The sequence below is a fragment of the Rousettus aegyptiacus genome, unplaced genomic scaffold (genome assembly GCF_014176215.1).
Source record: "Rousettus aegyptiacus isolate mRouAeg1 unplaced genomic scaffold, mRouAeg1.p scaffold_m13_p_12, whole genome shotgun sequence".
Taxonomy (NCBI): Eukaryota; Metazoa; Chordata; class Mammalia; order Chiroptera; family Pteropodidae; genus Rousettus; species Rousettus aegyptiacus.
This window is the reverse complement of record NW_023416287.1, coordinates 51,258,170-51,271,648: the sequence shown is the minus strand read 5'-3', so window position 1 is coordinate 51,271,648 and position 13,479 is coordinate 51,258,170. Positions and strand designations below refer to the sequence as shown.

Genomic DNA, 13,479 nt, shown 5'->3' with positions numbered 1-13,479 from the left:
ACACATTTTCAGATGATAGAAACCCTAAAATGCCCTTGGCTTGGGGCCAAGGGATAATTATAAAGCCTACTGTGTGCGGTTCATGTCCATATGGCCCTAACAGCAGCCCAGTGACATCACAGAGAAATAGATGGCATACACAAAATAAGTTGCTCATCAGGTGTTTGGAGAGTGGCAGGTAGTTGTTGATTAAAGTTGTTAGTCCAAATAGACTCTCCAACTTGTGATGACTTAATATAAAAAACATAATTTTCATATCCATTTAAGTCATTAATTTTGAAAAAAAAAAAACAAAACCTAAAAGATGATTTCCCTAGAGAGAGAAAAAAAAGCCTCCAAATGCTTTCCAGAATTAGCCATTCAAAAATTTAATCTAAATATTCATTTAAAGATTTTTAGGCAAAATAAAATAAAATAAAAATAAATAATAGTCTGGGTCTATAGAATACAAACTCCACAAACATAAATTCTATTCTTTATTTGGCTGTAAAATGTATTTTTATGTCTTAAGAAAAATACTTTTTCTGATCAAAATACAAATGCATATACTTAATTTGCTCTAATTCTATGTTCTTGGGGGTTTTTTTAGGTTCTTTAACTAAAAAAAAAAAATTCAAAACTGCTCGTGCAAAAAAACCCCAAATGACTGAAGATAAAACTAGTATAGAAAAAACTTCTATCTAGACAATTTAAATAAATCAACATGTACCTGCTCTTCACTTCAGGTCTTCATAGAACCTTTTTCCCTGCCTGGCCAGCTCCAGTGACAGAAAGGGGCTGTGACCACGGGTGCTAGACTGATCTTTCTGATGGGACTAGCATCAATAAATGGAAATGGAATAATCATGGCCAAATAAAGCCAAGTAAGCCAACTTGGGCACTTGTTCATGGTTTTATAGTATTTTGATCATGAGGCCATAAGAAGCATATATCTAGCTCTCATTGGTTCCATGTTCTATTGGGGGAATTGTAGCAGCCTAAGTCCTCATTTTTTAAGATCTCTTTTCTTTCTAATACACCTAAAATATAAAGGCTTTTCAGTACAGTACATTTACGGTTGTCCCTAACAACTGAGGAGTAATTTAGCCTACTAATTACTTTTCTGTATTTTGCCTTACTAATAATAGTTAACATTTACTGGTTTATTTGTGCCAGTTGTTCCAAGTTCTTTAAGTATATTAATTTATTTAGTCCACATTTGAATAATTAAGTCCATGAGCCATATGCTATTTATTATCTCCATTTAACAGATGTGAAAATCCAGATACAGTGGTATGAAAGTCACACTTTGACCCACTAGGCTATGTTGCCTTACACTTTAGATTTCTCAACATAACATTGTTCTGTTAATAAAAATAAAGGCCATACTTAATTATTCTATTTTAAATTAAAAAAAAAGTTTTATAACACTACGTGCCAAGTCTACTGTAAGCACTCTACACAGGTATTAATTCATTTAATCTTTGTTCCAGTCCTCTGAAGTAGGTACTATTATTATTCCCTTTGTATGGGAAAGAAAATTGAGACACAGAGAAGTTGAGTAGCTTGCCCATGGTTACCCAGCTAGTATGATAGATATTTGGGGGCAGGCAATGCATATGTCAATTATTGCAATTATTTTAACATTCTGTTACTGCTATTTGCCTTTAAACCAATAACTCTTTCTAATTTTTAGTGATCTCATTTATAAATAATGGGCAATAGGAAGGGATTCAATGATATCTAAGATCCCTTCAAATAGTCCTATTGATTTGGTACAACAAATCCTGTGGTCACATGGGAAGAAACCTTGTGTATGCCAGTCTGAAAACTTAAATGTAAACTCCAGTTTTTAAACTGGCTGTACATTCTAACACTTTTCTGCATATCTCCAAGAATAGTCTTTGGAAAAGGATCTAGCAGGAAGCTAAAAACGTAGAAAATATTTTGATAATCTCCAGAAATGCCGACTTCAGCTCAGCATCTGCCAATAGGTCCAGATGATACTCAGCACTGTATAATACCTGACTCCACCATTCACCAACTGTGTAACCTGGGCAGGTATTCCATTGTTCTGACCTCAGTGTCTTCTCTGTAAAATGAGGATAATAATAATCCTACCTCAAGAGGAGCAATTGAGATAACACATATAAGGCATGGCCCATGATAAGTACCAAGTAAAAATTTTGCATTATAGTTGCAGAAGAACTTTTCTAAGAAAGAGAAGGGAAGATCATGAATTTTTCTGGTCCTACTTGCAGAGGATTCCTTCTGAGACTGAATGACCAGCTTCTGAAGATTTGGAACATTGGACTCATCTTTTTTTACCTTCAGGAACAAAAACAAATCAGTTAAATTGCTCAATGGTTAAGATAGATGTGACTTGATACTAAACTAAATTAGTTTGCTGAAGTTACTCAATTTCAGAGACTTTATGTCCTCGAGATCAGGATGAGCTTAAAATTTTATTTAATTGGATTAAACTAATTAGGTAATCACGATTGTTAAGTCTGGTCTATTGGTTGGACTGGATTTTCTAAAGTTTGTAAGAGATATTATTCTGCCTACCCCTCTTTACTCAAAGAGGTAGTGGCTTTATTATTTACTAAATGTTTTAACAGTGCATTTTCTGAGGTCTGGAAATAGTGTTTTAGAGTACTGGAATCTGTTTTTCCTATGAAACAACCCATCAATACATTATATAAATTGCCGAGTAATTTAAACAATTTATCATACAGTATATAAATTACCCAGTATGCAAGGTATCAGAAGCCTAAGGAAATTTGAATTTTTTTTCCAAGTGCGATAAAACAACTGAGAATGTTGAAATTTAACACTACCTAAAGTTTTGATTACACTAGTTTGTCACTCTTACTAGTGGAAACTCACTTTTGTTATACAGAAGAGCCAAATAAATTAATCCACAACTTTAAAGCGAGCTATTAGCTTAATGCAGATCCAAGGTAGGAATAAAGTAGGTCCTTTTTAAATTGATTAAAGAATGTTACACTCAATGGTAATTTATAAAGTATATTCACTTTGCAAAGTTGTATGTACAAATATAATACGATTATAACCAGGACAAAATAAACACCCTGAATTTAGGTAAAGCTTTTAGAACTGAAGGAAATCATAGAGATTATATTATCTACCAGAGGCCCAAAGGGATTAAGTATTTACCTAAGGTTATGGGGATAATAAGTAGATATTACAGATTTTTGCTAAAGCTTTCTTGAGCTCAGGTTGAAGGAAGGCCCACTCTTCTACAACATATTCAGATAACATATTATAAAGATAATAATTATAATAACTATTGTTTATTAAGTATATACTTTGAACAAAGTACTCTGCTAAGCTCTGTACATGTAATTCTTTGTCCCCCACCTCATAGCTTTATGAGGTATGTCTAGTTGTTTCCATTTTATAGATCAGATGACTGAGATTCAGCATTTGTGACTTGTTCAAGGCTACACAGCTATCAAATGATGAAATCTGGGGTACAGTCTCACTCCTGAATCTGCACTCTTTCCTCTGGATAGGCTGCTTTTACCACAAGGACCAATACAACCACATCTTTGACTGGATTTTCCTTTAAAATCTGTATTTTAACCTCTTGCATGATAGCTTTGGCTGTGTGCAACTGCAGAATTTGATCCAAATGGCTGAAATAAATACCAATCCCTATAGTCTCAGCTCACATTCAAGGGAAGAGGGCATGAGAATGGTACATCATTTGTCTACTGTTCTTGAAAATTACTTTACTGACTTTTAATAAAATCAAGTGTAAACAACCTACTAAATTATTAAAACATTACCTTTTCGCCGATGTAGCCATGGATTAAAGATCATGAACTTAAAATCAAAAATCTAATGGTCAACTCCAAGAGGATGAAAAGGAACTATTAAGCCTGGTGCTCTGTAAATTAATACTTTGAGGTAAACTAGAAGTATTATAGAAAATTACTATTTACTTAATGTTTCATTCTGTTTGAAAGAGAAACTCTCAAATGTTCAATACTACTCTATATATTTAAAAGTTAAAAATACACTGCAAATTGAATGATGATGGCGCTGGGCACTTTGGGGACAATAACTACAATCATAATAGCAGTGTCATAGCAAAATATTTTAGATTTACCAGCTGAACTGTTAAATTTTTAATGTGTTAAAAGCATTTGTTCCAAGGCAAAATGAGGCAATATTATGTTTAACTGTTTGGAAACTTCTTTTATTAAAAAAGATGTTTAATATTGATGCTATTTTCAATACAGGTGTGGTAATACTCAATAAAGTATCAGGTACTTGATATAATGAATTTAGGAATGAAACAATCCACCTAGATGTTGGCTCCCTCCTATCTCCATTAAGCTGGTAGCAAAATGTAAATATCTTTTTTAAAAAATAAAGAGGACTTCAGGTTGGATGAGCAGAGTGGGGCGGGGCAAGGAAAGTGCGCTTTTGCACATACTCATGCTTTTGGCTTTGACGTCATTTAGCATTATCAGTTCCGAGAGAAATGAGACAAATCTTCCAGTGTTCCGCAAAAGCATAGGAGAAAAAAAGCTTGTCTTTCACAAGCAGCTATGGACAAAACCAGCGGCAGAGTACAGGGGTTAGGGAAATCAGAGATCAAGAAAAACAAGTTGGGATAAAGTGCAGTTACTGTCAAAAATATATTATTTTGATCCTAAGAAAATTAAGAGCATTTTATCTAATGAACTAGATTGCTGACCTTTTAATACATTTGGTTTTCATGAAACATACAATCACCATCGGACATAAAAGACCAGTTCGTCTTTTTTAAAAAATTGATTGTAGTTATCTACAGAAATCTTGTGAATGCAATTCAAGAATAACATTCTGCAGCTCTTTGGGCATTGGATGATTTCCTCTGATAAATCCACAAGGAAAGAGGGTACTGTTAAATTCACTGATTCAAGTGGGCATTTCTCTTATTTTCTCATTCCTTTCTCCCATTGCTCCCTCTTTCCTAAATCCCAGTACCTTCCATGTCTCCATCCTCTACCCCTATGGCATGAGACCGGGAAATCATGAATAGTTTCTCCTTGTTTGTAAACTGCCTCTGCACTGGCTGAGGCGGCTGGGCCGTGGGGGGCCTTTGGCTGGGATCTTCTGGAGGGCTCTGCTCCTCGGCACCCAGGGGGTTGGTGGCCTCATAGTCCTGACTTTTACTGTCTACTGTGTCCACAGCCGACTCCAAGGAGGTGCCGACCTCCCTCAGGGTAGTGTAGCCCTTATTGCTGCAGGTTGGGTCATCGGACTGGGAGCTCAGAGAGTCCAGCCTGGCGGGGGGCGAGTCCTCCAGCCGCAGAGGGGGCGAGAGGGAGACAGCTTTGGCCAGAAGGTTCGAGTCCAAGTCCGAGCTGCGCGAGAAGGGCGGGGGCTCGGGGGAAAGCGCCGCCCGGTAGTCCGGGAGTCCGCTAGTGCTGCGGCGCCGCAGGGCAGCGTATCTGCCGGTCCTGGGCAGGCGACCACCCTGCCCCCTGGCGGTGAGCACCGTCGCCGCGCCCTCAGGCTCCTCCAGCTCCCTGGGCGCCCAGCGCGTTCCGTCCCTGTCACCACGGAGGTCGGTCAAGCTCAGGTCGTGCTCGCCCCGCGGGATCTCCCGGGAGCCGCGCTCCCCAGGCGACCTCTGCCAGCTGCAGCTCGCGCCCTCCACGACCCCGCCCGCGTCGCAGTCCCCTTGCAATGGTAGCAGCGCGAAGGCGCTCAGCGAGGAGCCCACGAGGGAGCTGGCGGTGCTCTGGCGTCCCCAGCTCTCGGGTGGGCTGCAGGGCGCCGGGCTGCTGCTGCTGCTGGCGGCCGCGGTGGCGGCGGTGGCGGCAGCCACAGCGGCGGCGGCTGCCCGGCGACGGCCGGCCACGCCCGAGCGCTCGCGGTAGATGCTGTACACCGCCTCGGCCAGGCTCGGCGGCTCCCGCGGACAGCGCGGCGACGAGGCCAGGTCGGGCGGGGACGCGGAGCCCCTAGCCCCGCCGCCGCCGCCCCCACCCAAAGCCGCGGGGTGGGGCCACGAACCCCGGGCCAGCATCGCCGTCGCCCCGAAGGCGTCTCCCGCGCCACCGCAGACCCCAGGTTTCAGCTCCAGCCCCCGCGACTGCACGTAGCTGAGGAAGCCGTTGAGTGGCGCGGCCCCTGGGGACGCCGAGGTGGGGACCGAGGACGAGGAGGTGGCGGCTGCAGCCGCAGCCGCAGCGGCCGCCAGGTCTTTGGCACGGAGGCTGTGCACGTCGATGACCGTAGAGTAGAGGTCCCGCAGGTTGATGATCTTGGTCTTCTTGTCTCGGTTCTCGTGGAGCACCGCGTTAGCGCAAATGAAGAGGAAGATGCCTATCCCCATGATGAGGGGCCCGAAGACCTTGAGTTTATCAGAGTGCAGGTAGCCAGAGAAGATGTGGAAGAAGAAACCCACCGACGTGGAGGAGGATGGAGAAGGGGCAGCGGGCCGCGCTGGAGGCGTGCTCCTGGGCGCGCCCACGGAACTGGAGTTGACACCCCCCGAGGTCTCTGAATGGCCCCTGGACCGGTTTTTATTGCCACTGCTGCTGCTATTGGCCGTGGTCGGGGCATGGTGGCTGCTGCCCACGGGGGGCAGATGCTTACCGCCCTCCCTATTGACCACGTTGGCCTTGGGCCAGTAGCCCACCACCGCCATGGCTATGCCCACCAACAGCACCAGGATCCCACAGAGGGCAATGAGCCCGGAGACAGAGCACAGCTTCAACTTGCCTTTCACCACCACCACGTCGTTCTTGCGCCTCTTCTTGGCTTTCCGCTTGCGCTTGGGGACCTGGCTCGGGGGGCGGAGAGGATCCTGCTTTCTGGCTGAAATCCTCAGCAGGCCGCCGGTGGCGATCATGACGAGCAGGTGGAGTGCGCGGGGCTAGCTCCTGGGGCGGAGGCTCCTGCGGGAACGGCGGGGGAGGCGCCAGCTGCCCACTAGCTGCACCTCCACTTCCTCTTGCTGCAAAGCAGAGGAAGACAGTCAGAGGGTACAGACTTGGTTGCAGCAACATGCCAAGCACAGAAATTGTCCTGCTCCCTGATCCCACCATATGTGTGCCTCCCGCCCCAGGGCCTTTGCTCACTAACGGGGATGGGGTAGATGGATTAGGGAAGGGAAGCCTTGTTGCAATAATTGATAAGAGGTGATAATACATGTTAAGAGAACACCTTCTTCTCTCCCCATGCCCCATCCCACACAAACTCTATAGGTAATATCCAAGCATTGCTCATTTCAAACCCTAGCAGCCAACAGAGTTCTGACCATTTAGTAGAAACTAATGTGAGGATTCAAACTAGTGGCTCAGGACTTTCCTGGCAAAAGCCACTCCCTTCAGAAGATTCCCAAAGGAACTTCCACAAGACTTTCAAGTCTCTACCTAAGCCAAGAACTTGTCAAAGTGGGGCTCAAAGTCACTAAAACAGCCACAAAAGTTACTTTTATAAAGACAAAAGGAATTCATTTCACTGGATGAAAATTAAAGGTCAAACATATGCTTGCAGGCAGACAGTTTATTTACCTCAGATAATTAATAGAGAGTCCACTGCTGGGAGAGCACCAGAGAGATATGTTAATACTCTGACAATAAATATCTGCACAAAGTTTTCTTCCACCTATTATTGTTCTTAAAGCAAAAGGCAAGCAGATCGTCCCTCTCACAGCCTTTTCCTCAGCTCTTTCTGCAACATCTGGACAGCTTCTTGGGGTGGAATATTTAGTTTTAGGTAACTGGTTATGTAACTGAGCTCTTCCTTCTGGCTTCCTCTCCTCCCTCAGAGGAACTCTCAAAAAGGTGTCATGTGCTAGATCTCATCAGGGATTTCGAGAGGTCCCCTAGAATCTACAAGTGAAAGATCTCTTTCTCCTGTTGGAAAAATTATGACCTTAAAAAAATTCACCACTCTGCCACAATGGTTTTCTGACCCCTTATTAAAGTGTCAACACACTTCAGAATCCCAAAATTCAAATGAGTAGGCAATTAACTAGGTACAGCTGTCTACATAATACCAATGATTTGTAGAATGAAATTTCTCTAAGTGAGAACTGTTTTCTTCATCTTTTTCTCATGAGGTCATTTTTAGGAAAGAAGGGTAGCAAAAATCTATGGACTATCCTATAGGGCGTTTAGTTGTTTACAATAAAGCTGAAGTTAGATAAATGCACAGATGTGTCTTTGTGGATATCTGTTAGTGTCTAAAAATTTCAATCTTTCTGGATCTCCAGAGTAAAACATTTTCTGTTTCACTGGATATGTGCCTTCCTATAATAGAGATGATGAAAGTAAGGGCATTGTATGAATTTGAAAAGATTAGATATCACTCGCAAGACTTTTGGTATTTATCCTTTATAAAATAATTTATGTTTTAGAATAAATTACTCTTTGAAAATTTGGGATGACTTAGGTAGAATTTTTGCTTTTAATTGATGCCTGGGTGAAAAGCTTTGGCCCTTGATTCCCTCCATTATATCAATATAGGCAGGATCTTTTCTCCATCGGTGGAAAAGCAAATGGTAATCAGCACTTTACAATGTTTGCAAATCAATATGTCCTTGGAATTTACTTGGTTTTCAGTAAGGAAAAAATACTAGGTAGGTTAGAGAGGGGTCAGTAGAGAGAATACATCTCTAACCCTTTCTAATTTTGTTTTAAGAAGGAGCAGCACCATTAAGTACAAATAGATTGTAAACACACACGCAAACACACACACAAAAAAACCCAGAGTAGCTTACTAGTCATTGTCACCCCCAAAGTAAGCACATTTATTATGTAGCTGTAACATATAGACTGCTGTATTGAGTGATCTCTAGACTCCAGCATCTTTATCTGAGGATCCGTGGTTATTTTAAAAAGGATTTAGGACTCAGACAATTTAGAAATCAACCCGGACTCAGTTAGCAGAGTGGCTCTTCCAGAGGAGAGAAGGGCTAACATTCTGTTGGGCATTGATAAGGTGCACCAGGATGCTGGGTGTCCTGGGGAGGAAGGACTCCACGTGTATTTCTCCTCAGAAAGCAGCTTTGGTTCTGGGTAGAATGTAAGGAAGATTGGAAGGGATTTCCATCATTGTTTACAGAAGACCTTTAAAATTAGTTTAATAGCTAGCAATTAACTCCCGAGTTTATTATCCCTTCAGCTCTGTTGAAATTTGAACTCCCTTCTAACGTACCACTATCTGACATGAAATACTGACAACAGTCAGATGCTATGAAGATCCACATTTGAGGCTTTTCTTCATATATAATGAAGAAAAACAAACTTAGCAGTTGAGGTTGACTATCCTCACAATTTATTGCCTGGTGCTGGTCTTTCCGTGGTTAAGGAATGGAGGATGGGGAAATGTCTAAAAATACAACTGCTTCCAAGAGAGACATTAAGTTCATGATGGATTAAGCCCCACTCAGTCTCGGAGGCTCAGAGCCCACAGGCTGGGAGTGCCCTGCCCTGCCCAGGACTCAATCCACGTCCTCGACCCCCGCTCCCTCATTGGCAGGGCAGCAAGCCCCTTGCCCTTCTTTTTGGTCTGCTTATTTATGTTGGAGTCACATGAGTGCAGCAGCTGGGAGTCCGCCTCTGGAAAGAAGACAGGCAGGAGCGAAGTGCGGGTAATCCGGAACTCGCTTTTTCTGGGCAGCGCATCCCATGTAACCCGCCCAGGAAAATGACTCTCCCCGAACACCCGCCGAGAGGACCTGGGTTCAGGGCAGGAAGGATGGGGAGGGGCAGCTCGGGGGCTGAGGACAGACAGAAGTGCTCAAAATGGCAGCGATAGAAGCAAAATATATCGCTCACTTACCCGGGAAGACTGGGACAGCTAGGGGCCGGCGGCCGGGCGCTCGGGCGACACAAAGGAACCATGGAGAAACTTTTTCAGCCCGAGCCGGCAGCGAAGCGCAGGTACAGCGCCTCGGGGCCCTGCATCAGAGAGCGGCTCAGCATCCCCGCGGGGGCGAGCGCCCACCCCAGGCTCGCAGCCCCCTCCGGTGCTGTGGTGGGAGCCATTTCCAAGAGTTTCCAAGAAGTGTCAGGTCCTCCGCATCCTGCATTCTGCCGCGGAGCCGTCGTCCGCGCCGCCCCTCCGCCCCTCTCGGCGTGCCCTCCCGCCGCGCTCCCCGGCCGCGCAGAGCCTCTTTTGTGTGGCTGCAGCGCGCCGGGCTCCGCCGGGTGGAGTTGAGCCCGCGGCGGCTTGCGCGGCTCGGGGCGGCCGGACTGGCGGCTGTTGCTAAGAGACCGGAGCCATGACACAGGGAAATTGCTGCAGGATGGCAGTCGGTACTCGGCCCGACTTCGCTCATCAGGGGCGCACCCGCCCCCCGCCCCGCTCCGCCCCCCGCGTCCTCCCCGGCACCCCCACCCCCACTTCCTCTCCGGCCCGCGGCGCGTCCCTTCGGAGAAGCGGCTTCCCGCGGTCCAAGGGGCGCGAGGGCAGGCGGAGGGGGCCGGCGCTGGGCGAGAGGGTCCGGGGCCAGGGTCGCCGGCGGGGAGGGCAGGGCTCCGGGAGCCTTAGCCTCGGCCTTCCCCGCCGCTGGGGCGCTCCGGGACCGCCTCCCGCCTTCGCTTGGAGCTTTGTTCTTTTTCTTCCAACTACCTGTCTGAGCAGCGGGTCGGAGAGGGCCCAAAGAAAGGGCCGCCACTCCCGGAGGGTCTCCCCATTAGCATCCGAGGGGCGCTTTTGGGTGAGAGAAGAGATAATATCCTCGTCTCCCTCCCTACCTCCTCTTTTCTCTTTTGTTGCCTCTACTCTTGGATACGACACAGTCTTTGCTGTTTTCCCCCCTCCCACTTGGGAGTTTGCAGTGTGGACGCGCAGCGAACACAGTAAGTTGTCCCCCAGCAAACTCAGGTCCGGAGTGGAGCAGCCCCCGCGGAGCTGGGTGCAGCGCGGAACTCGTGGCTGCCTGTCTCACGTCCTCGCGCTTCAGCGAAGCCGGGCTTTGTGACCGGCCTCCACGGGACCACGGCATCCCCCTCCCCGACGCTGGCAGCTGGGGCTCTTCGGAGATTAGAATCAGGTTCGGGCTCTTCCTTGGCCAGCCCCTCCTGCTCCTACCCAGTGCGGTAATCAGCAAGCATTAAAAAGAAAACCATAATTATCCGGGAATCAGGGTTAGAATCAAAGGGGAGGTGGGGGTAGGGAGAATGTCCAAACTCCCTACGTCATTTTTAAAAAGAGAAAGGGAGAGAGAGATCCTGTTTCCTAGCTCATCCTTGGCCTCTCAGCTGTAAAGTAAAAATGACAGGGAAAAGAAGAATTTCAAAGTGGAATTTCCCCATGGAGTACTGAGAAAGTAGGAAAGATTTCAATTATCTATTGAAACGAGGCAGCCAGGATTCACAAAAGGAACAGAAGAGCAGATGAAACAAGTGTCGTCTGAACTTTAGGGACCAGACAGAAATACATTGGGGTGTGTGTGTGTGTGTGTTGGTCTGTTATATACTCTGAGTTTTGCTGTTTAAGGATCCACAGAACCCACACAGTTCCAATTTGCTGTCCACAGTTCCAATTATAAGGCAGTTCTTCAGATATGCAGCATTCCCTTGTGTTCAAAGCTAGAGCATACACTTTTCAGCGAGAACAATAAACACACAACCGTTTACAGATTGAAAGAGATAAATGTGGACAATGATATATGAGGTGGGGATGGAAATTGTGGGGAGACAGGGAATGAAGGAGAAATGTTTCCTAAAGGAACTTGTTCACCTGCCTGTTTGAAAGGTGGCCTCTGTCCCCCCTTTCCAAGCCACTAATGACTCTGGATGATGATCAGGGCATTCAGAAACCATCTCCTTCCACCAATCTATTCTTGTACAGATGCAGAAGGTTAGAAAACAAGCAACAATAAAGGGAAAGTTTTATATCCTACAATGGATTGTTTCTTTTGGAGAAATCACTGCAAAGGAGAAATAACTGGGTCTAGTTGTCAATTTTAAAGGTTTTCTGGCTCCCAGCTTTTAGATTTCTCGAATCTAAATAATAATCTTGTGTTCTGTACAATGATTGGACCTAAGATCTCATCTCACCACACAGCCGGCTTTCAGAGGCTACCGGGCAACTCCTGTCCTTTGTGGGCCTCTGTTTGCTGAGCTGTACAAGTGGGAATAATGTTGCAGAACTTCATGAGGGTTTTAGGTGGATTAAGCCATTACTAGTTTCAAATTTCTGCATACATTATAGCCATCATTTTCACATTTAAAACTCATTGGAGGGATTTGGAGAAGAAAGGAATCCATTTCTAGGCAAACAGGTCTTGGGACAGAGCTAGTTCTTTATCATGTTGATGACTGCAATAAAATTTTTGGTTTATTATTCAAAGGCTTCCTTCCAACTGAGCTCATTGGAACTTTGAACTGTTCTATTTAACCTGAGTATTATCACCTTCAGTAATTTTCTTTGTTTTCAGCTCAGGGTATCGAAGGAAATCAGATCACATCTGCTTCCAGTGGAGTTCTTTTTCCCCTCTATAATAATATAGCATCAACATTCATTCTCAGGGGTTTCCAAGTTATGTACAGTTCTTTTTAAAGGAACAATGATGCTCTTAGCCTTCTGGAGTTATTTTCTTTCTAGTTTCACTGGCCATTCAGTTCGGATGATTTCTGAGGTTATGGGACATCCCTTTTCACCCTGCTGAGGGCTAAAGGGCTAAGGCTACCTAATAATCATAATAACTCACTAGTGTCTCAAACACTCAGAGCTCAGCACAGCATTCTGAACATGTCATAGCGGGAGAGTAATGAAAGCCTTGGGAAAAAAAGAAGAGGGGAAAGATTAGTTTAGTTTAGTTGGATTAAACTCTGACCTGAAACCTTTTCATTTGCTCTTTCTTAAAAACAATCCTTATGTAACTTTTTGTTTCATAATTTATTCACAACCCATTTTTTTCCCATGATCGTTTCATCACCTGGTGTGGCTCTCCTGCCTTGCTCCCAAGACTGCTCAGGGGGAGATGGTGGCCTGCCATGGGCCCACTCAGGCCCCTCTTGGTTTCCAGGAGTATACAGTGGGAAGGGAGTTTCTTAAGTCAACAGCTCAGCAACTCCACCCTCTCCACATGCCCCGCTCTCACAGATTAGTAGGGCTACAGGAATAGAGGTAGTTTAGTGTAGTGGATTCTGAAACCAGTTCAAATATTTCACTAACTACTTAATTTAAGTAGGTAAATGACTTAATCTTGCCTGCCTTAGTTTCTCCTTCTGTAATGGGGATACTGACACTAATACCTACCTCAGAGCATTGTTTTGAGGAGTAAACAAATTTAGTTCATGTAAACTGGTGCTTAGCACATGGTATACACTCATTAAATTTAGCTGTCATGCTTACTAGTCCTAACAACTCCCAGCTTACTACCCTTACTCTCCTGCTCTACTCATACTCACCAGGATATACATGGGACCATATCTGTACTTAATCTCTCTGAAATGGGGTGACAAGATCAGCTATTGTGATTAAACTATACCTATTCACATGGCATAGGCC

General features: G+C 45.0%; 1 protein-coding gene across 1 annotated transcript; it reads right to left on the bottom strand.

The window, feature by feature from the left end:
* Positions 1-360: 360 nt before the first annotated feature.
* On the bottom strand, positions 361-10,097 carry TMEM200C (transmembrane protein 200C). The gene is made up of 2 exons (XM_016120982.2): positions 9,799-10,097; positions 361-6,964 (listed from the first exon to the last, which is right to left on the bottom strand). The coding sequence occupies exon 2, from the start codon at positions 6,857-6,859 to the stop codon at positions 4,970-4,972; it is 1,890 nt and encodes a 629-aa protein (XP_015976468.2). The 5' UTR covers positions 6,860-6,964; positions 9,799-10,097; the 3' UTR covers positions 361-4,969.
* Between the last annotated feature and the right edge of the window lie 3,382 nt (positions 10,098-13,479).

Coding starts and splice junctions, on each gene's coding strand:
- TMEM200C (XM_016120982.2), bottom strand. CDS start 6,859: ATGATCGCCACCGGCGGCCTGCTGAGGATTTCAGCCAGAAAGCAGGAT.